The sequence below is a fragment of the Strix aluco genome, chromosome 2 (assembly GCF_031877795.1).
Source record: "Strix aluco isolate bStrAlu1 chromosome 2, bStrAlu1.hap1, whole genome shotgun sequence".
In the NCBI taxonomy this organism is placed as follows: Eukaryota; Metazoa; Chordata; class Aves; order Strigiformes; family Strigidae; genus Strix; species Strix aluco.
This window is the reverse complement of record NC_133932.1, coordinates 122,281,551-122,306,411: the sequence shown is the minus strand read 5'-3', so window position 1 is coordinate 122,306,411 and position 24,861 is coordinate 122,281,551. Positions and strand designations below refer to the sequence as shown.

At 38.1% G+C, this 24,861-nt stretch overlaps 1 protein-coding gene across 1 annotated transcript in view; it reads left to right on the top strand.

Moving 5' to 3' along the window:
- The window catches only part of DYNC2H1 (dynein cytoplasmic 2 heavy chain 1), a 187,304-nt gene that overhangs the window by 138,486 nt on the left and 23,957 nt on the right, over nt 1-24,861 (top strand). The window contains exons 83-85 of the mRNA XM_074816179.1: nt 4,557-4,673; nt 15,794-16,003; nt 18,812-18,901. Of these exons, the coding sequence (XP_074672280.1) occupies nt 4,557-4,673; nt 15,794-16,003; nt 18,812-18,901 (417 nt within the window). The remainder of the gene's footprint in view (nt 1-4,556; nt 4,674-15,793; nt 16,004-18,811; nt 18,902-24,861) is intronic.

The following is a 24,861-nucleotide window of genomic DNA, read 5'->3' as shown; positions in this document are numbered from 1 at the left end:
GATCACTAGCTTCCTCTTCATCCGTATTGATCTTCTGCTATACTTTTTCTTTGGCTTGCTTATCATGCTTGCTTCCTGCACATCAGAAGGGACTGTTCTGGTGCTTTGAGGAATTTGTTCTTGAAGATTAACCAACTCTTCTGGCCCCCTTTACCCTCCAGGGCAGTTGCCCATTGGATCCTGCCAAGAAGATCCCTGACTAAGCTAAAATCTGCTCTCCTGTTGTCCAGAGCTGTGGTTCTACTGCTTGCTTTACTCTCTACCTGGCAGAAAGCCATGGCCTCTCTAAGCTCTGCACCCACCACGGCTGACACAGCTGCCCAGCCAGAGCCGTGGTGGGAACATGCTGCCACCCCGGTGCCAGGCTGCAGGGTGGGCCCTGCTCAGATGCCAGTCCGGGATGGCAGCAGTGAGCACAGCTGTGGGAGGTGCATCCCGGTGCAGGAACTCCTCCACTTAGTGACAGAGCTCTGGGAGGAGGCGAGTAGGTTCAGTATCAGGGAGTGCAAGAAAGAGAGAGAGAGAGAGACTACTGGAATCACACCCCACCTTCCCTGGGACAGGCCCAACAGGCAGACAGGATGCATGGTACGGAGGATTCCCGATCCTCTCTCCGCCTGGCTGAACAGGGTGACTTAAGGGATAGGGGGCAATGGGAACAAGTTCGTGCCCGGCACAGCAGGCACGTCTCCTCTGTGACTACCCCACCTTCCCAGGCGCCCTTGTGTAATAGGTATGAGGTTCTGCAAGTGGAACCGGACAATAACGAGGACGATGGTTCATCTAGCTTGGAGGCATTGCCAACGTTAAGTCAACCTGTGCCCTGCATCAAAACCGCTTCCATAAAGAAAAAAAGACAGGTCATCGTCATAGGAGACTCCCTTCTGAAGGGAACAGAAGGCCCAATATGCCATTGGACCCACATCTGCTGCCTCCCTGGGGCTCGAGTTACAGATGTGAAGAGAAAGCTTCCTACCCTGGTACGGCCCTCAGATTATTATCTGTTATTGATTTTTCAGGTGATGAAGTTGCAACAAGAAGTCCGAGGGCAATCAAGAGACTTCAGGGCCTTGGGACAACTGCTTAAGGGATCAGGAGCACAAGTAGTGTTCTGCTTTATCCTTCCAGTTGCAGAGAATGATGAGGGAAGAAACAGGAAGAGCCAGCAAATTAATACCTGGTTCTCAGCCTGGTGTCACTGGCAGAATTTTGGGCTTTTTGATCATGGGTCAGTTTACAAGACACCAGACCTGCTGGCAACAGATGGAGTACACCTGTTTCAATGTCAGAAAAGGATCTTTGCATAGGAGTTAACAGGGCTCATGGCAAGAGCTTTAAACTAGATTTGAAGGGGGGAAGGAATAAAACCAGGCTCGCTAGAGATAAGCCTAGGGGCACCGCACCAGTGTTTGAGGCATGGTGTGCTAGAGAGGTCCTTAGGTCTGCCATCTCAGTGAAGGTAGGGGATGGAGATCCATGCAGAAGCGAAGATGCAAGGGTTATTGATGTGTTAGAAATCATGGAAACAGCTGAGAATGGCCTATTAATAGGAATTAGGGCTTCTCCCCCCAAAAAGGTATTGGGATAAATAGCCCAGCTGAAGTACATCTACACCAGTGCACGCATCATGGGCAACAAACAGCAGCTGGAAGCCATTGTGCAGCAGAAAAACTATGACGTAGTTGCCATCAGGAAAACATGGTGGGATGATTTGCACAACTGGAGTGCTGCAGTTGATGGCTATAAATTCATCAGAAGGTATAGGCAAGGAAGGAGAGGTGGTGGAGTAGCCCTGTGTGTTAGGGAGTATTTTGATTGTCTAGAGCTTAATGATGATAGACTTGAGTGTTTATGAGTAAGAATCAGGGGAAAGGCCAACAAGGCAGGTATCATGGTGGGAGTCTCTTATAGACCACCCAACCAGGATGAAGAGGCAGATGAAATACTCTATAAGCAGCTGGGAGAAGTCTCACAATTGCTAGACCTTGTTCTCATGGGGGTCTTCAACTCACCAGATGTTTGCTGGAAATACAATACAGCAGAGAGGAAACAGTCCAGGAGGATCCTGGAGTGTGTGGAAGATAATTTCCTGACACAGCTGGTGAGTGAGCCAACTAGGGAAGGCGCCCAGCTGGACTTGTGGGTGATGTGATGGTTGGAGTCTGACTTGGGCACAGTTTTTGATTCTTGGCGAAGTAAGGAGGGGCGTTAGCAGAACTTCCATCTTGGACTTCTGGGTGGCAGTCTTGAAACCATTTCCCACAGGATTCTTCTGGAGAAACTGACTGCTCATGGCTTGGATGGGCATACTCTTCACTGGGTAAAATCTGGCTGGATGGCTGGGCCCAAAGAGTGGTGGTGAATGGAGTTAGATCTAGTTGGTGGCTGGTCACAAGTATTGGGGCCAGTTCTGTTTAATATCTTTATCGATGATCTGGACAAGGGGATCAAGTGCACACTTGTTAAGTTTGCAGACAACACCAAGTTGGGTGGAGGGTTGATCTGCTTGAGGGTAAGAAGGCTCTTCAGAGAGATCTGGATAGGCTGGATTGATGGGCCGAGGCCAATTGTATGAGGTTCAATGAGGCTCAGTGCTGGGTCCTCCAGCTGGGTTTCAACAACCCCATGCAATACTACAGGTTTGGGGAAGAGTAGCTGGAAAGCTGCCTGGTGGAAAAGGACCTGGAGGTGTTGGTCAACAGCTGTCTGAATATGAGCCAGCAGTGCACCCAGGTGGCCAAGAAGGCCAATGGCATCCTGGTTTGTATCAGAAATAGCATGGCCAACAGGGACAGGGAGGTAATCTTACCCCTGTACTCAGCACTGGTGAGGCCGCACCTGGATTACTGTGTTCAGTTTTGGGTCCCTCACTACAAGAATGACATTGAGGGGCTGGAGCGTGTCCAGAGAAGGGCAACGAAGCTGGTGAAGGGTCCAGAGCACAAGTCTTATGAGGAGCGGCTGAGGGAACTGGGGTTGTTTAGTTTGGAGAAGAGGAGGCTGAGGGGAGACCTTGTCATTCTCTACAACTACCTGAAAGGAGGTTGCAGAGAGGTGGGTGTCAGTCTCTTCTCCCAAGTAACAAGTGACAGGACAAGAGGAAACGGCCTCAAGTTGTGCCAGAGGAGGTTCAGATTGGATATTAGGAAATATTTATTAATAGAAAAGGCTGTCAAGCATTGGAAAATGCTGTCCAGGGAAGTGGTTGAGTCACCATTCCTGGAGGTATTTGAAAGACATGTGGACATGGTGCTTAGGGACATGGTTTAGTGTGGACTTGACAGTGTTAGGTTTATGGTTGGACTTGATCTTAAGGGTCTTTTCCAACCTAAATGATTCTATGATTCTATGTTATAGAGATAGATTTGATATATTTATTCATTATGTATATTTATCTTTTGTTTTATGTCTTTTAAGACATTTAATATAAGAATAAAATTATAGTAAATGTTATAGAAGTTAAAATAATGGTTCAGTGTTTTATAGTCTTGTAGTGCTTCATAGTCCATATCAAAGCTAATAAGAAGCTGCTGTTTGCTTCAATGAAAAAAAAAATGAAAAAGAAAACACATCATTGCACCTCTCAAATAGACAATAAGTCAAAAGCCAGCAGAAACAACTTGATTTCCTGCCTCATTCTGTCTAACAATTAAATAGTCCAGTCCTTCTGAATGATTAAAAAAAATTTATTATCAGTTTTAATTCTTTGAAGTCAAGCAAAAGAGGAAAGAATTAGTAAGTTCTTCTCTAACATGTATTCCAAAAAATGTAGTGTGGAAAATAACTAAAATTTAGCTAAAATACTGAAAAATACCAGGAGTTTTATATGCAGTCTACAGGACAGACTGCAATATCACTGAAGAATTTTAATTTCAGTATTCTTTCTTTATCTATGTATACATATATTTGATACATTTATGTGTGGAGTCATCAGGGTTGCTAACAATAAAAGGCAGTTGGACCTAATGAACTGAAAGCTTCCCTTCTTTCTGAAAGTTTTGTAGTTATTATTTTAATTGCTTGCTTTCTTTCTTTAAAAAATATGCAGTTAAATAATATGATGTAGCATGAATATCTAAGTAAGAGATCTGTTGGAGATCATTATGAATTGATTATAACTGTCTTGGAGTTTTGATGCCAGATAGGTACTATATATATTTAGTAACATATTCTGCTTTTTTGTTTCTCTTTTTTTAATTACAGATGGAGCCTAGTTAAAGTCAGAGCTTGAGTTTTGTCTGTAGATTTTGTGGAAAAGATGCTTTTTAATTAATTATACACCTCATTAGTTTTTAATTATAGTTGAACAAAGACAATAACTGTGATAAGAAAAACATGGATTTGTTTGTTTAGGGCTTAATATGAATGAGGCTCAAGTATGTTCTATATTTGGATATGGGTATTGTTTGTGTTTTGAATAGATCATGACTAGTAATTAAGTATGCAGAAAAGTATAGTCCATAGATAAATCAGTATGTGCTATTGTGTTGCATTTTTGTACTAAAATAAGTTTGTTTATCCTTCTTAAAGATTGCATTTGTATTCTCATCACTCAGGTCATTTCACAGCTTCGTATCCTGAGCAGGTCAGTAACTGCTGGCTGCAAATTTGACAGAGAAATATGGTCTACTGAACTTTCTCCTGTTCTCAATCTATGGAAGAAACTTAATCAGGTAGGAAAGTATCTAATTTGAAAAGACAACTTTTTTTCCCCCTGGTAACTACATTAAAAATAAGGTCTAAGGAATTATCTTGAGTATTGAAACATAAGAAGTGAAAAAGTAAGTTAAATACAACTGAGGGAATGACAATGTTACATGTATGTAATCAGCTTTGAAGTCTCTATGTCCAATAACAGGCTATCACTTCTTTCTCCATATGAAGGTGAGAGCACACTCACAAGACGTGAGTCTAATATCTTGTGTTTCCACAAACACTAATATATTTTAGATTTGAATTTAGTCTCTTCATTTCTCTCATATTCACAAGGCAATGTTTAATGATTTTAAATATTAAATTTTTTCCTTGTAATAGTGAAACATGGCACTGGCTTGAAATTGAGATTCATTAAAATTACTGCTACAATGCTTGCAAAATCCAGTATTACTTTCTTTTTTTTTCCTTTGTTGTTCTGGGTTGGTTCGTTTTGGTGGGGTTTTTTTACATATATTGTAAAGCTTGATTTCCAACCATTGAATTCTTATTGTGGGTGTCCGTTTAGCTGTAATGTGTGCAAATTCTCTTTGAAATGCAGATACTACGCATACTTGGGAAGGATCCCCCTCACCTCATGCTAGGTGTCTACCTAGACGTTTGGCCATTATTTTTCTCCTCAGCCATAATTAATTGATCATAGACATTGTGGCCCAAAAACATGTCTTGTACACAACAACATTGGAATGAGAAGAGCCTTTCCCTTACTCAGATAACCACATACAAAGAAGTTACATAAGGTGCACATTAGAATTTGCCATTACATTTTGAAATCTCTCATTAAATTGTCATATAATCCATGCTAAGTGTATGATACATGATGTTTTTGTCAAAATAATCTTTTGGCACTAAATAACTTCATGTTGAAATCTCTGAAATATCTGGACATGGACTGCTGTTAACCAGATCTGTGATCCTGTAAGAAAAAGCAGTGTATTTCCATGTGACACCTTCCATTATATCTTACTGACTAGTGTTTAATATACCTTTAGGCCTGCAAACCTTCATTGCAAGAGCTCAGATGAAACTCCTGCATGTATGTATACATGTATAATCATAAAATTGGAGATTTTGATTGTAGTGTTTGGAAGACTGATAAATGAGGCCACTTTTAAACAGTAAAATAAAAGTGTACTACATTAATAGTTGTTAACAGCACACATTGCTAATGACTAGTTCTTTATCGTTATTAATCGTTAGCACTGCAAATTCAAAGCACTCTTTAAAACTTGTATCATAAATCAGTTGTGAGTATGCAGTACCATGAAGCTGAAGCGAGGGTTAGAACTAGATGATCTTTAATGCCCCTTCCAACCTAAACCATTCTATGATTCTATATTATCTTGAACTTTCTTTGATTTTCTAACATTTTTATGCTGTTAGTGGAATAAATTGTTTATCTTTTGAGGATGTAGTTTGGAATAGGATGGCCTCTGACCTTGTGTAGGGTTTTTGGGGGGCACATTTGCTCGAGTGTTTAAAAAAAATTAACTAATAATGTCCTTTATCAAAATTAGCTTTCATAGTCTGTTCAAGTAGTACTTGCTTTAAGCTTTGAAAAAGTCTAGGCATCTATAAAAATTCCACATACATTGCATACAGTTCTACATTCTAATTCTTTTTTGGTAGCTCAATGAAGGCATCATGTTTGTTTTCAGAAGTTTTAAATAAAGACCTGAAAATTGGAATGAAGAAAATAGTTGAATTGCTGCTTAAGTTAGCAACCTTACATTATTTTATTTATGCATGAATGGGCACAGGATATGAACTAAAATGATTTCCCAGGTATGAAGAAGTAAAATCACAAAAACTATCTATTCCTGAAGGCTGTAAAAAAATTTTTTCCCCCTCTATTTTGGAAGCATGTATGTTTAGCTTCAGACTTTTTATGGTAGAATCATAGAGTCATAGAATAGTTTAGGTTAGAAGGAACCTTTGAATATAACTAGTCCAATCCCCTGCCATGGGCAGGGACATCCTCAACTAGATCTGGTCGCTCAAGGTCCCCTTCAACTTGACCTTGAAGAATTTAAGGGATGGAGCATGCACAACTTCTCTGGACAACCTGTCCCAGTGTCTCACTGCCCTCATCATAAAAACTTTCTTCCTTATATCCAGTCTAAATCTACCCTCTTTCAGTTTAAAACCATTGCCCCTTGTCCTGTCACCATTGGCCCTGGTAAAAAGTCTTTTTCTGTCTTTCTTATAAGCCCCCTTTACATATTGAAAGGTTGCAGTAAGGTCTCCCCAGAGCCTTCTCTTCTCCAGGCTGAAAAAACCCAACTCTTTCAGTCGTTTCTTTATAGGAGAGGTGTTCCAGCTCTCTGATCGTTTTCGTGTCCCACGTCTGGACCATCTGGGATGCAGCACTCCAGGTGGGGTCTCAAAAGAGCAGGGTAGAGGAGTAGAATCACCTTTCTTGACCTGCTGCCACACCTCTTTGCAGCCCAGGATATGGTTGGCTTTCTGGGCTTCAAGCACACATTGCCGGTTCATGTCCAATTTTTCATCCACCAGTACCCCCAAGTCCTTCTCCACAGGGCTGATCTCAATCCCTTCATCCCCCAGCCTGTATTGATACCGGGCTTGCCCTGACCCAGGTGCAGGGCCTTGCATTTGGCCTAGTTGAACTTCATGAGGTGGTGGCTATTGTTGTTGTTACTATTATTGTTATTATCTTCTTTTATCTATTGCATACAGATAGTAGGAAAGTAGAGGCAGATGGGATAGATGCTGACAATACCTTCCATTTTATTTACAAGAAGCAAATACTAGTTTTCTATCTGTCAAATGTACTTAGCACTAAGGGTAGTTGGAAATAATGGTCGAATATATGTTTCAAACTACTGAAACTCAGGAAGAGTAGTTCTGAATTGAATCTAGCTAATCTATTTATAAATTCAAAGGTGTTTTTAAAATGAGCTACTTTTTATTCCAGAGGCAAAAAAATGCTCAGAAACTTGTTAATATGTAGACAAAGATTAAGTGTGTTTTTAAACATTTTTATTCCAGTGCTGAGTATGTAATTCAAGGATTAATTCAAAAGGGATTATTTTACAAATACCTTGAAAATAGTTATTGTGCATCTAAGTGCTGATGGTTCTGAAGCATAACAAAATTTACCACTTGACATAGGTTTGTCCTGTAGAATTTATACTGTAATAATTGGTCATAATCTTTAAGTGTGGACATATTTTTATCTTTATACTCTTAATACCATATGGTGATCACATTTGTATTCTGTAGTGTCCAAGTTTAGATAAAATAATAGACAGCATTTGACTGGGTATTTCTCTGGACTGAACATTGGTGTTTCATCTTACAAAAATTAGTCTAAATAATTTAGAGTGTATAATACAGCTAAATTGACAGAATGTCTATAGAATTTATGTAGTCAGTGAATTTCAGAAATCAGTGATAAAACAAAACTTTTACCTAATATTGGACAACATTTCACAAATCTGTAAATGGACTATTTAACTTTCTTAGTGATATGCCCACTGAAGAATTATACCACCTTAAAGTGTGTAAAATAATATTTGTATTTTTTCATGAGTGCAAATTGTAATCTCTCAATCAATAGCATTGAGTGCAGCTAACAGAAGCAGCAAATGCACACAGCAGTTGGCACAGCAGTTTGTGCAGAACAGCTTACAGAAGACCAGCAACTTTGCTCAGTAGAGGATACAACTTCTCAGTAATGGTAGTGACATGCCACAGGACACAGTCCCCAGCTGCTGCTGGAGCAATGGACCCACTAAGATGAGAACTTTGACTCAGACAGAGCTCCAGAAGGAGGATGCAGCTCTGCAGGTCTCAAGGAGGTGCCTCTTCCTGAGGCTGGGGCAGCAGGAAGTGGTCTTCTAACCTGCAGGAGATTTCTGCTTGTTGAGGATCTTGCGTCATCAAATAAAGGAGCTGTGAGAGGAGGTTAGCAGACTTCGCAGCATCAGAAATAGATTAGCCGGATCTTTTCTGAGACACTGAAGCTTAAAGAGCCAAGCCCTCAGCTTTCCTGAAGGTGTTGCAGGCAGAGTCTGGGTCTGTTAGGATAGGAGGTGAAGACTTACAGGATGGCAAAGCCTGGAAGCTTGTGACTTCTGGCACAAGGAGGACAACTTCTGCGCCATCTCAAGATTTGCACTTACAGAAGAGATTTAGCGCCCTCATAGCTGACAAGAGGCTGGGAGCTCTGTCCAATGAAGCTCCCAAGACAACTAAACCTGATCCACACAGAAGTGCCAAGAGGAAGTGGTAAGGAATAGTACAGGGCAACTCCCTGCTGTGGGGAGAAGGATGCTCAGGTTTTCTGACCTGATCTGTTGTCTAGGGAGGTTTGCTGCTTGCCAGGGACTCAGATCTGGGACATTGTGGAAAGACTGCTGAGGCTTGTCTGGCCCTTAGGCTATTAACCATTGATGCTTTTCCACATAGGCCCCAGTCATACTGCCAGGGGTAATGTGGACCATATGAAGCATGACTACATGGGTCTGGGGGTGGTGCTTAAGAGCATGGGGGCCTAGGTGTTTTTTCTTCTTGATCCTTACAGTGAAGGTTGAGGACATGAGAAGGAGTGGACAGAGCCTACAACTGGTTGCACAGCTGGTGTCAGCAACAGGGTTTTGGTTTTTATGACCATGGGACACTTTTTGAGGATTGATGGTTGCCTACTCGAAATGGACCTGACCAACTTGATGAGGAGAGTTTTAAAATAGAAGTAGCACGGTAGGGAGAGGATGACCAGAAATAGGAAGTAGCTGACCAGGTTGGCAGGCAAAGTATGCCTGTAAACATCATCAATAAAATCAATAAAACAGAGCTGAAGGGGGACCGTCTAAAGTGTGCTCATATATAAACAAGGAAGTGCCTACCTGAAAGTATTATGGGAAAAGCTCTCATACCCTTTCTGGGAAATCACCATGATGGGGTGCCTTTCCGATGTACTTGTACACTAATGGGTGAAGCACGTGGAACAAAGAAGAGGAATTTGAGGTTTGCATGCAGTTGCAGAGTTATGGTCTCATAGGTGTCAAAGGGACACGGTGGGATAGCTCACACATCTGTAGTGCTGCCATGGATGGTTATAGGTTCTCTTGGAAGGAAAAGCCAGCAAGGTGAGTACAGGGAGTTGCCCTTTTTGTGAGAGACCAGTGGGAATGGATGGAGCTCTCCTTAGAGATGTACAACATGCCAGTTGAGAGGATCAGAAGTCAGCATTGTAGTTGGTGTCTGCTATGGGCCACCTGGTCAGGAAGAAGTAGGTGAGACCTTTTCACATGCCTGGAAGAAGCCTCACATTCTCAGAGCCTGGTCTTTTGGGGGGAATTTACCCACCCTGATATCTGCTGGAAGAACAGTGTAGCAGGGCACAAGCAATCCAGGAGGTTTCTGTAGTGTATTGATGACAAATTCTTGACTCAGGTGATGGAAGAACCAATAAGGGGAAGCACTCTGCAGGACCTCATACTTGCCAAGAAGGAAGAACTTGCTGAGGACGTGAAGGGTGATGGCAACGTTGGTTGCCGTGACCATGAGATGGTGGATCTCAGGAATATGAGAGGAGGGAAACAAGCAAAAAGCAGGACTCTAGACTTCAGGAAAGTAGACTTTGGCCAATTCAGGGATGTGCTTGAAAGAATCCCATGGGACACGGTCCTGGAGAGCAGTCCTGGAGAACTGGTTGCTTTTCAAGGAATACCTCCTCTAAGCTCAGTGGTCAATCTCAAAATGCAGGAAGTCAAGTAATGACAGCAGGAGGCCTGTATGGATGAGCATGGAGCTCCTGGCAAAATTTAAATGTAAAAAAGAAGTGAAGAGAAGGAAGCGGGGACAGCTGATGTGGAAGGAATGTAGAGACATGAGCATGCAGGGATGGGATTAGGGAAGCCAGAGCATGTCTGCAGTTGAATCTGGTGAGGGATGTGAAGGGCTGTTACTGGTCTACTGGATCTACCTGGGATGGAGTTAACTTTTCTCATAGCAGTGGATATAGTGCTGTGCTTTGTACTTGTGGCTAGAACTGTTGATAAGACATCAATGTTTTGGCTGTTACTGAGCAGTGCTTGCACAGCATCAAAGCTGTCTCCCCAGCCTCCCACCTCCCAAAACCTGTAGGCTGGGGGTGGGCAAGAGGTTGGTTAGGAGGGGACATAGCTGGGACAGCTGACCCAAACTGACTGAAGGGATATTCCATACTATGTGACCTCATGCTCAGTGATAAAAGCTAAGAGAAAGGAGGAGTAGGGGAACATTCATTATTAAGGCACTTGTCTTCCAAAGCAACCACTGTGTGTAGAGGCTCTGCATCCCAGGAAACAGCTGGGCATCACCTGCTGATAGGAAGTCAAAAATAAATCTCTGTGGTTTTGCTTTGCTTCCTCATGTGGCCTTTGTTTTTTCATTAAACTGCCTTTATCTTGACCAACAAGATGTTTCATCTTATTTTCTCTCCCTGTCCTCCTGAGGAGGGAAGTGATAGAGCAGCTTGGTGGGCACCTGGTGTCCAGCCAAGGTTAATGTACCACAACTGGGTATGGCTGGGATGGAGTTAGCTTTACAGCCTGTAGTTTAGCAGCAGTTGTGGTGCTGTTAACCCATTAGAAGGGCAACAAAAATGGTTTTTACAGGTACATCAGCAACAAAATGAAGATTAGGGAACGTGTAGGGTCACTACTGAATGGAAGTGAGGACTTGGCCACAAAGGACAAGGAGAAGGCTGAAGTACTAGATGTCTTCTTTGCCTCTGTTTACTGGTAGGTCTGGCCTTTGCCAATCCCAGGTCCCCAAAAGCAATGGGAAAGTACAGAGCAAGGGAGACTTACCCTTGGTGGAAGAGGATCAGGTTAGGGAGTGTTTAAACAAACTAAATATAAACAAATTCACAAGCCCTCATGGGATGCACCCATGAATGCTGAGGGAGCTGGCTGCTGCAGTTGTGAGACCATTCTCAGTGATCTTTGAAAGATCAGTGTGACTGGGGGAGATTCTTGAGGACTAGAAGAAAGCAACTGTCACTCCTTTCTTTAAGAAGGGCAAAAAGGAAGATCCAGATAACAATACGTCATTGAGCTTCACCTGGGAAGGTGATTGAGTAAATAATCCTCAAAACAATTTCCAAGGATTTCCAAAGGTCATTAAGATGGTTAGGGGACAAGAGCATCTGTCATACAAGGAGATGATGAGAGAACTGGGACTGTTCAGCCTGGGGAAGAGAAGCCTCGGAAGAAATTTTATTATTTAGTGTATACTGGCTGATGGGAAGAAGTAAAGAAGACAGAACCAGGCTCTTCTCAGTGGTGTCCCATGACAGAACAAGAGGCCATTGGCACAAACTGAAATACGGGAAATGACATTTAAACAGAAGACAAAACTTTTTTACTGTGATGATGGTCAAAAACTGGCACAGGTTGCCCAGAGAGACTGTGGAGTCTCCATCCTTGGAGATGTCGAAAACTTGACTGGATGCAGTTTTGGGCAACCTATTGTAGCTTTGAACATGGGGTTGGACTAGAGAGTCTCCAGAGGTTCCTTCCAACCGTGACAATTTTGTGATTCTGTGAATAGTAGTCCTTTGTGCTCAGTTTTAGAGCTATCACAGTCTTTGTGGCCAAACAGCAAAAGTAGCATCTGCACAGTAGAAATTTTAGCTTTTTAATTTTAGACATTTTGACATGGGAAATTATTCTTATGTATTAATACAGTAATGAGGACTTAATATGTTGTTGCTTTTTTCAGAAGTATTTCTGGAAATTTGCAGGACTCTTTTTTTTTTTCCTCTCAGTGGCATACATTTTTCAAAGCCCTGTTAAGTGTTACTACCAATTATTCAGACATTCTGAAATTGTTGAGCGGGGGAGTTTATTATTCTTTGTCTATCCATAACAATAGAATCATGGAAACTGCCTCCCCTTCATCCAGGGTTTATTAGTCCAGCTTGAATGCAGACTCTGGAATTTTTCATTGAATTTTACTTTAAATGAAATACTTAAAATCTGGTTCCAGTCAGTGCACTCCTGTTGAAAGTTACATAAGCAAACTTCCTCGTTCTGTTTAGCTGTTCTGGACTAATACAGAATGTCTTGACATTTTCATCTATATTAGCTTCATTTGAAAACACCCTTGTAATGAATACTGTCCTAAAACTGCTTCTGCAGTGTCTATCAGTGTGATTTAATAACAGCTTAACACTAATCAAATTAATTAAATGCTCATGAATCTGCCATTAAGTTAAAAAAACCCCAAATACTCAGATGCTCAGTAAAAGTTTGCATGAAAGACTGTTTACTGAAAAAAATGGGACCATCACTGAATAACTTGTCAAGCAAACATTACACAAATTTTTAAAAAATCTTCCTTAATTTGAAAGGATGGTGTCCACTACAGCCTGTTGTCCAGGGCTGGGCCCTCAGAGTAATTCAACCAACCTCTGTCCTGGTGTCCATTCTCTTCCCACATAGGCTTGTGCCATGACAGAGTGTAGATCAGGACCTATATAAGCACTTCATTGTCACATAACTGGATCAGTTGGAAATCACTATCCAACAGAACTCAGGCATTACCCATCATGTGATAGTTTTCAGAGGAGCACAAAAATATCAGGACAAAATGGTGCTGCATAAGTGTTTCATCATGTCCAAATGTCTGGCTGTCATGAACAGAGGGACAGGAGTCACTGCTATATTTTTGTTGTAATGTGGATGCATTTTCTGCCTTATTTCAGGGAAACTGTTTAGTACCTCTGTGAAAGTTAGAAGGCCCACCCATATAAAAATTTGGAACTGCTTCGAAATTATTTCTGCTGAATATATGATCATAAGCTGTCATGATGTGTTCTGCCTTACCTTCTGTTGTGTTTGTAAATTGAAGGCTAACTATTTTCATAAAGATGCGTAATGCTGCAAGACAATGGCAGAAGTAGTTTTGAAAATGAATGGGTTGTTGCTCTTTTATCTAAAACATTAGGAACCTCAGCTGTAACAAAAGAACAATGTTTTTTTCACCAAGGAAAATCAGTGAAGCAGAAATATAAGGTCATTATTTCTTGTATTGTCAACAATGAAATATTTGTGCAATAAACAGTGAGAGGCTAATATCTAAAATAATACGCAGAGAGTATTGAAGGAGGAGGCAGAATCAAAAGGCCAGTGGAGGTTTCTAAAACCCACCACCACCACCAAAATTGAATTTTGAATCAGATGCAGTACTAGTGGAGATGTATGAGTTTATTTTCATTATATTTGTCACATTTCTGAGGGGTCAATTTTCAGAACATACTGGAATTTGAAAAAGCTTGAGTTTAGGAAGGTGATGAAGAAAAGCTCTGGAGCAGCTTAGGTGAGACTATATGAAGTCTTACATTGTACTGAGATAGTAACAAGTACAAGAAGTGAAAGAGGGAAAATGATCAAAATCTCAAAATACACCTAATTTAATATTGGCAGCATAATATAGTATTCAATGGTAAGATTAGAACCTATCTTCAGTTTCTTACGATTAGGAAAATCACTCAGTACTTCAGCAGTTCTTCATCTTAATTCCCAAGCAGGTCATAAGGATATTTTTAAAGCTGATGTGAGTTATATACATAATGGATTTTAAGGGAATGTAATAGAACATTAAATGTATAAGCTGATATTGGTATTCATGTTTAATTTTCCTATAAAAATGACAGATGGGTTGTTTTAATACAGGAGAAGGCATTAGAAAGAGTGATGAAATGAATATGCAATTCATAGGAGACTGTTATGTGAAGGACAGTATTGAGGAACTTAGAGGCCTTCTCTTGCAGTAAGGTGTTTGTGAATTAAGACAGTTTATGTGGAGACTGGCATAGCCTGCAAGTTGCAATGTCTTTGTTCTTCCATTTTTTGTGCAGTTAAACACTCCAATAAGAAATTACCAACTAGCTTGTGCTAGTTTTACATTATCTTTTATATATATTCACCAAACTATGGTCTGAAAAAAATTGAAGTGAAACTGGTGCTGTGATTTCAGGATGCAGGCAAAGACAAAATACAAACCAAAACATTTCTAAATACTGCATGTTTCTTACACTTTGAACAGTAACTTTGTTGTATAACTGTAATAATGTAGGAGTGAAGACCTTATTCTTCATTTCTCTGTCATTTTTGCTTGATAGGTGTGTGCAGTATGAATTTGAAATGAAAAACATGTGAAAGTTCTGACAAACTTACAGTGCCTGGCAATGATAATGGAGGCAGACATCCTGTGTGTTCTGGAAAGCAAGATGCCATGTGACAATTCAGAAGTTTATTTAACCTGAAAAACAGTCAAAACTACATGTTATTTTAAGAAGAGATACTTTAGAGAAAATAAAATCAGATTTTACCTTTAATAAATCACTAAAAATTGAAATAGCAAAACATTTTTTTCCAAAAGGCTAGGGTTTTCTTTTTGCATTTGTGCTTTGTAGAATTTTTCAATAAATAAGTTTCCAGAAAATTCCATAACTACAGCATCTTGTCACGTGTCAGGTTGGCAGTTTCAGAACACATGCTAAAATATATTTATGTAATAAACTGCAAATGAATTAAGATTTGCAAAATTATACCATCTCTTGAAATTATCGAATAAATTTGGATTTTCGGTGGCTGTAGTGGAATGGAAGTAATAAAAATGTCAATGTTAGAGCAGCAGTACCTCTCAGAGTCTGAGTTACTCATGATTTACACATAATATTATATTTATTTTGTGTTTATTTGTATTTAATTTCCTTCCAGGTTGAACTAGTCTTATCAAAGCAAAAGCTATATCTCACAGCATGGTTTATAGTACCCAATGCAATCTCGTTATGCTGAGTACACTACTGCTTTTTATATTGACACATTAACACAAATACTAGAAGAATTATTTCTGCTAAGATTTTTCAGAAATTCCAGTGCTTTTGAAGTAATAAAATGAAAACCAAGTAAAACAGTAAAAAAATAAAAACCAAGTAAAAAACAAGTTAAAAATGAATAGAAAACAAATTAAAGAAAAACAAATAAAAACCAAATAATACATTGTATAACATAACAGTTTCCCTGACTTTATTAACTGGACATCATATGTTCTTTTTTAGAATTCTAACCTGATTCATCAGAAGGTGTCTCCTCCTGTGGAGCAACAAGGATCTCCAATCTTATCATTCATTACTCTGGAACAATTCAATGCAATTCGCCTTGTGCAAAGTGTCCATCAGTCACTTGCTTCTTTAAGTAAAGTCATCAGAGGTACCTCATTACTGAATTCTGAAGTACAAAGACTAGCAAGTGCTCTGCTAAATCAGAAGGTAAGTCATTTTGTCATGAAATTACATTTTAAGTAATGAAGAAAACCAAGTAAACTGAACAGAATTCTAATACATATTTTCACATCACCATTTGCTCTCTCTTATTGACAGACACTCTGAAGTGGAGGTCTTTTATTGATAGTGACTCTAAGACAGAACCATGTTTTTTCTGGAATGAAAACCCAGAAAAATGTTGCTTGAAGTACTTGCAGGAGCTTCTGAGTATATTATACTTTTATCAAGCTTTCTCTTAAGGACAAATCCGATAAGATTAGAAATTGTGGAATACTATTTCTATTTCAAATACCAAACCATGCTAGATAAGTCAAATATATTAGCCAGTAAAACATGGAAATCTGTCCCTTTTCTTAGTTTTTATAGTTTCTTAAAATTTAAGTTTTACTGCAGTTGTAATCGCAATTTGCTTTCTGCATTTATTTGGTATCGATTATTGCCATATCACACCAGACAAGCTGTGCCTATCATAACCTATCATCTCACTCTATATTCTTGCTATATGAGAAAAGCAACCCAAATTTGTATATGTACTTTCTCCATGTTTTCTGGCATCAAACTGGGCGTGTTTATAAACTGGTACAATTAGTGACTGCAAATTTACATCTTCTGTCATTAACAGCTAGATAATTGGATTCCAAAGATAGTCAAACATTGACATGAGACTCTGTTTTGTTTCACCTGCAGCAATTGATAAATCGTGTTGATGCTAGTGCACAGATACTGAGATTGGCTCTACCATGAACAATAATTCCTATTAACATGTTGTTTATCTTCATGTGAGGAACAAGTGTTAAAAAGATTGTTATGCATTTATTGATCTATCAAATTTCTAATTAAAACAATAATTAAATTTGTTGTCTTTTCAGATTCACAAGACAGCATTTGTTAGCAAAATTGCAGTACAATTAGAATAAATTAACATTTTCATGTTAGCAATCTCATTGACTTTTAAACATGTTTTGACTGTGTGGTAGAAATTGGTGCTAAGTACAAGCCATAGTGAATGCAAATGATACATGTAATGGCCATTTTTTAGTATTTATTGTTATATTTCTTGTTACTGAGCAAGAGAGTATGTCTTGCTTGTGTGCTTAAGCTGCACTCTTAAATTGGAAGCAGCAGGAGCTATGAAGCTGATCACTGTCACAGAAATGTACTTAAAGATTCTATGCATTTTTATCTCTCACAAACATCAGTTCAGTGCTTCCTGATATATTGAACAAAGTGTTTCTGTCATTTCATCTGCTTACTTATCCATTTACCTTGACACAGATCACTTTATTGGATTGTGACCATAAAGCAATCTTTTCAGCAGGCCTCCAGAGAGGCTAATGCCACATTCTTGGCATGGCAGCTAAACCTCACTGTATTTATCGTCTTAAAGTGATTTGTTTAATGTATTTTCTATATACTGTTCTTGTTTAGTTTAGTGTGGTCACATATTATGTAAGAAAGGGCTATTTTTAAAAACTTATATTTTAAAAGCACCAAGATCATAGTTCTTTTAAGATTATAGCACCTGAAGAAGCTGCTAGATTACCAACAGAAATGTAAAACTCAATAAATGTATGACTTATAATCGTTTCAGCAATATACGTTATTTGTGCAAAATTTATGTTAGTGTACATCTGAAATATGTTTCCTTACTAACAATTAGTTAAGCTATTACTTTAAATTTAGACTTATATATTAACAACATTAGGTGAATGCTTTCTAGATGATAGATTGGTGAGCTGCCTGTAAATGCATGGCTAAAGAGTCTGCAAAAATGCAAGGACAATATTTTCAAATACAAAAACTTTTCAAAAAATCATAATTATGCAAAAAAGCATGCAGTTAACTGTGATTTATTAATTGAGTATGTATTATAGTTTATTCAATTCTTTATTAATTAGTGTCCCCAGATCCAGATGTTTTCTGTTTTTTCTCTATGAAAGGTACACATATTTACTTTGAAAGATATTTTTTCTTATGAACTTCTGTGATCAAATTTTGAAAATCTGTTCAGCGCATGTGCTATTAGATTGTGAACATACTTGAAAATGCAACTCTAAATGTTAAACAGTATAAACTGTTTATTCTGCTCAGCATCTTCAGTATTGTGAAATATTCCTCGGGTAATAATTTACATCAGTTCTCTTTCACAGAAGTAGGAGAATCTTGCAGAGTCAATTTCAGTGTGCTTTGCAGATTCCTGTGGAGTAGATAGAATTTCATCCTTATTTTATAAGGAGGAAATCTAACAGAGGATTTTTTAAAACTTTCTTTTCTAAGTCAATGAAAAATTTGGGGATATCTTGCAGGATTTTATTCTCAGGTGTTGTTCTACAAACACTTTAAGATGAAGAGAAAATAATCAGGCAGAGGAATTGTACCAGATTCACTTCACCACAGAGCCACACAACTGTCGTTCAAGTCTGCGAAGGCAGCAGGAAAGGAGTGAGAACCTGTGGCTGCAATTAAAAGATGCCACTGTGGCTTTCCAAGAAAGTATCAATGTAGGCCTTTTTGAAGTGTTCCTGGAACCTACTGATATTCCCTTATTGCATAGCTGAGGTTCTTCTAAGTTGTCCATCAGCACTGCATCTCTGTGGGGCACATAAAGAATTAGCAGGAATATGACCTTCCTATTAGTGGTTGTATGCTTTGATCATTCTATTGCTTGTATTGCCTTTTTTCTTTGTAGATATATTTGATCTCAGATTATTTAATTTCATTCGAATTGCCAGTTTAAGATGTAATGATTATAGTTTTGAATGGATACTTTCAGTAAATATATTTTTATTTCAGTGTCCCATCACATGGCAAAGCAAGTGGGAAGGTCCAGAAGATCCTTTACAATATCTTAGAAGTCTTGTAGCTCGAGCACTGGCTATAAAGGTAATTTTAAAGAGTGATTTTACCTCAGTACACTGGTGTTCAGTGAAATGGTATGTTATGTGAATTGCACTACAGTAGGCCTTTCCAAACACAAGTCCCAAAGAGTTTTAACTGTATGAAAAGGCGTGTAAAACTTTATAGATGAGAAATGTGAAGACAGCAGACTGAGCAATTTGAAGTCAGTAATGTAGTTAGTTAATTCACAATAGATTTACATCTTAGATTTTAGTCATTAGTCTTTCTGATGAACTGTGGGGAAAAAAGATAGATTATTACTCAGATGAATCTTTACATCTAAGTCAAGACACACTAATCTGGTAGAAAGATACGTATAAAGAGATAAAGTGAAGCAATTCTAATAGTGATAATGTAGAAATTCATAGAAGACTTGAAGCAAATAAAGAAAACATCTGCATTCTCCAGGTTTACAAGGGGCTATAATAGAAGGTGCAGAGTCTGACAACAACTCTGTCAATCTACAGTCTGACAGTGAAGAAAAACATTTTTAGTTAAGGTAAATCTATATATACTTTGATTGGCAGAAGAGGTATATTTAAGATAATAGGCAGACAAGTTAAAAAGTCATTTATCTAAATTAATTAGTATTTCAGGAAACAGATTTTATCATGTTGAATACATAGAGAGGAAACTGTACAAACCTCCGAGAGGTTCTTTAGGAGTGACAGATCTTCTATTACCTCCAGGCAATAAATAGAAAGCTGCTGGTTTTGACCTTGATTAACACAGTCTTGTCCAGTGAGATATGAAGAAGATTTCTGTGCACATTAGTGTTGACTGTCAGATTCAGAAGGAAGATTTGAGGGGCAAATGATTTCTAGGCATTACTTTTTCTAAAGAGACTATCAAATGGATGTTTCTGAAGTATTAATAAGACTCTTGTTATGCAAACCATTTCTTTTGGCTAATGCTTATTTTTTCTTTATCCTTTGCTTCACAAAAAAGCTCCAATTATAAATAATAAAGTGTAAATATATATAGCAACAAGTGAGAAAGCTTGTTCAGATGTTGTTTGGTGATATAACTAGAGTTGAATTTAGTCCCTTCTGTCTTTTGACTGGCTATTATGGTCATTATTATTTAACAAACATGATTTGTGGCCTAGTCAGTGGTGTTCATAATCTTCAAGAGTACCTTGCAGTTTGCGACTTCTACCTTTATTTGGTTGTAACCAAACTGCATGTGATTTTCCTTATTTATATGATATTTTAAAAACTGAAGCCTTGAAATTAGAATTCAAGCTTCTGTGTGGAGTGCGTCTCCCATAAAAAGTGGAGATAATAGGGCAGAGTGTAATAGGATGAAATTAGTGTTAACAGTAATAGATGATTTTCAGCCAAGCATATTAATAAAGTTTTTATTTCCATATATACTCCAATCAACTGTCGGAAAATGTGCTGCATTATATTATACCATGATAGGAATCTTCCTTTCTCATCATTCAAAGCGCTGACAAAATTGTACAATTGGATTACTCATTTTTATGAAAGTTATTATGAAGAAATAATTTGCAATTTTAAACACTTATTGTAAGAGAGGGACAGATTATTAAGGCAGAGATTTACAGTAAATATATAACTGTATCCATAAGCAGTAAATCGTGTTAATTTTTTTGTTACTGACAATAGAAAGTAGTGACAGATGACCAGATATCTGTTATTTTTTTTTTTACATCAAAAATGTAATACAGTTGTATTTGAAGCAATTCTTAATACTACATTATCAGTCTGTTTTGCTTCTTAAGCTTCTAGTCAGATCACATCTGAAATACCATTTCTATGTTTTTCTTTTTGTATGTATTTTACTGGAAAAATGTTGATGATTTTTCATTATGCATTTCAGTTGAATCATCTTTTAACTTAAATGTCATTTCAATTCATGTTTGTATTACACCAAGATTTTGATTAGGCTTGATCATTTTTTAGTTAACTTTCTTTTTTTGTGACTTTTCTTTATTGATTTTGTAAATGTAATTTATCATTAGTTAATTCTAGATTTGGTATCCAGAAATTCAATAAAGGCTTCAATAAAGATTTTCTCATAACTCTGAAAATTATCTTCAGATTTATATTTCAATAAAGGCAGTATTTTGGATTAGTTTAGTTTTATATCACCAACTCCATCATCATGGTTTTTTGATAGTTACTTATGCCTCCTCTGTTTCATTCACTATAAGATATACCTTCACCATTTGAGACAGATTTGATTCAGGTGTTTTTCAAGAGAAAAATAGGAAACACTGGAACATAAAAGTTGTACTGAAAGATTGCATCTGCTAAGGATGCAGTAAGTCTCTACTTAGGTTATTAGTTAAAGGTTGCCTTGTCAAGATGTTTGCTGCCAGTGCAGAAAATAATAAAAGCAACTGCTCTCTTACAAACTCTTAATGGGGATGGGGAAGAACCCAAAATATAGACCAGGTGGTAGAATAATTATAACAGAATTTATAGAAGTGTAAAGATGTTCTGAGAGCATTACATAACGACAGAAAAACAACAGGTGTTGCATTTCTTGGGTTTGCATTCACTCAGAAAAAGCAAAATAAAAAAAGGAAATCTGCCTACTTAAAGTGTGAACAAATCAGTATATGCAAAATGCAGTAGTGCCATGTTTTTCTGTGTACTATGTCGTAGTGATAGAGCTGATGGAAATATGTGATTTCTTCTCAGGTGGAAGTTCTGATATTTGGATGTTAGCTTTTGCTTTAAAACAAAAATTCTGTGTATTGAACATTCTTCTGAGATGAAGACTTCTGAATACTTTCAATTAGCAATGCTGACACTGAATTTACAATATTGTGTTTCAGCTTGTTTACAGTGATTTATTCGCTATCAACATTAAGATATGAAGCTTATGAATCACCCTAGATCTTTGTGTTGATTGTAATTTTTGATCCTTATACTCCCAGTTTCCTCATGGTGGCATCATAAATGTATTCTGTGGTTTCCCTCTCATGGTACATGATGATAGCTGAGCAATGATATACATCTGTGTATAATGGAATTTAAGTCCATCCCACTTTGTAGATAAGTGTCTTCTCTTGGCTGTGGGTACCAGCAGAAGAGAAAGAGAGAGAAGAAACCCAGAACTACAGCTATTAAGAGGCAAAACAGCAGCCCAAGCAAATGTCAAATGAATATCAACATTGAAAAAGATGTTTCAGGTCAACAAATTGGAACTTTTTGTTTCCACAAGAACTAACTAAATAAAGAGCTTAATTTAACTTCTTCCAAAAAAAACCCCTCTTATTCCAACAAGACCTTATATTTTAAATTAAAATATTTATTTCTTTCTTTTGGACTGAGCTGTTTTTAAATCATCTGTAAAACAGTTCTTCCTTTGGATGACTGTTTGGTCAGACAGCTGCTAAAAGGCTTACAGCATACACTGAAAATGAAGACTGTTTGACCTCAGAATAATTAACACTACTTTCAGAGTTCTAATCAAGGAAATGACTATGAAAACTGAAAGTTTTTATTTGCATAAGTTATGGAAGTTTTTGTTGAAAATGTGTGTTTATCTATAAAGTACTCCTAAAATAGTATATTAAAAAGTTCTATTTCATATTTTATCAAGAGACTTGTATGTATCTCTCTGGGATGCTGTTATCTCTTGTCCCCTCCAATCCTAAGTGAAATCTAGGGTAGTAATCTTCAATTTCAATACCAGTTTGATCCCCTATTATAAGATTTTTACTATTTTACTACTGTCTTACTATTTGAGGTAGAATGACTTTGTTTCTGTTTTGGAACCCTTACTATTCCTCCGTTTCAACAATTAGGTCCCCAGAAAAGTAGATTGGACAACCAAGGTATATGAGGTTTGAAGTTTTGGAAACTGCCTGCTGAAGCTACTAGAAAACCTGGGAATAACAGACACAGGATTCTTCCTTCAGACCCAAGGCATCTAGGCAAAGAGGTTCAATTTTCATTCACTACTAACAGGCAGAAAGTCTGCTCTTAGAAAGCCATGAAATCAAGTCCTGTCAATTGCTCTTAGAAAGCCATGAAATCAAGTCCTGTCAATTTTCATTGAGTTAAAGAACTCTGAGGAGCCTATAAATCAATCTTAATGCAACAATAGATGATTTGCACATAAAATCTGAGAAATAGAGGCTGAACATCAATCCCAAAATAGTCACAGAAACACACTCTGTACAGACACAGCCAACCACACACAGGCTAACAGAGGAGGACAGTACCTTTACAGGCAGCTGCATAAACACAGATGGCATGAATAGCCCTATCCTATTTCTGTGATTCATTGCTCAAGGAAAACACCCTTCCTGAATCTGGCTGATTTTTGTTCTCTCCCCTGTCTTGCTTCCAGTCCCTCAGTCTGCAGCACACAGCTCCCAGACCCCTTATCCTCCTGCTGGCTGGTACTGCTAGAAGTTTGCTAGTGGATTCCCTTCCCCACATAGAGAACATGCTTGCACAAAAAAAAAACCCTAAAAATAAAGCTTAAGAGGAGGATAGGACAGACTCTGGTGATTAGGTGCAAGGTTGGCCAAAGTGTACTGACCAGCAGCCTCTCCACGTGTGACATGTCCTTGTACACCCCTCTCTGTTTTCCCATTCTTGTTCATCCCTCTCCACCTTTCCCCACTTTTGCTCTTGTACAATCTCAGAATTGTCATGTCCAGTCCCCAGATTCACTCGCTTGGGCACTCCATAATAAGACATATACCCCCCCTTTAAGTAATCTCACTTAGTTTGCGTAGCATTTCAGAATTTTTTCTAGCAGATTTTGCAGCAGGGACAATAGGTTAATGGTTTGTCTTTTATGGTTTTAGGAGTAGCTGATTCAGATGGATTAGGTTGGCTGCGTTCCCCACCTTGTCATTGTTCCTCTCATCACTCTCTCTTTGAACAGCCATTACCTAGGTATCTCTACAGTGCAGAATACTTCACACTTAGTATTCTAATATTAAAGCACAAAAATACATTAAAATACTGCATTTTAAATCTACCCATTCCATTATTTTAATTCAAATTTCCACCTTATTCTAAAGAATTAGTGTTTTTCTGTTGCTTTTCTTGGCTTCTTCTCTTCAGCTGTCATGAATACCAAAACAAAAATACAACTGCAACCTAGTATTATCTGCTAAGAAACTGAGTCTTAATTGGCTCCCACAGCTCTCATCGTGTTGCAGCTTGATTTCACTTTGTTCAGAATTTATCAGCCAAGATACATCTTTCAAGACCTTTTATCTAAGTGATAACTGCTTGGTAAAAATTGGAAATTTGCAAGTCCTACTATAAAAATGTAGATTTTTTCTTTGTCTCTCATGTAATAGGCAAATTTGAAGTTCTGATAGATCTAGCTGTTGTATCAACTCCCTTTTTAGTCACTGTTTCAGTTAGATTGTATTGATTTAGTAGTGGACAGTATAGAGTAATAGTGCTCTATAAAGATACACCATCCAAAAAACAGAAGGCCACATGGAATGTAAGATGAAAGTATCAGACTTGCATGGATCATAGGCGTTGTCCACCAAAACAAGGTCTAGTTTCCAAGAAAGCTAAAGCAGAAGCTGAAGCATTTTTTATGCTCAGATAGTTTATATACTCTTGGGACTCACAGAAAGCTGTGTTCATGCTTGGGAGCCTGAGGTGAAAGGATTCCTTAAGTTTTCTTTTTTGTTTTGTGCACCAATTTACTTTCCAGAGGTACTGAAATCATTGGTTTTTCTAGAGCGATTATTCTTTTCCTGCAGAATACAGTGGGTTTTCACACTAAATCTGCAAACTTGGCTATTTTTTAAATGGAAATATTTTTTGGCTGTCAGTGAGCAAGGATTATCTTGGTTTGGGAAAACAATTTACTTTATTCATGGAAAAACAGTTTTTAAAAAGCAGGATTTGGAAAGGAAAGATATCTCTACTTGCATTTTGTTCAGTTTCATCGTGAGTTGTTGAAACTTAATCTGAATGAAGTTT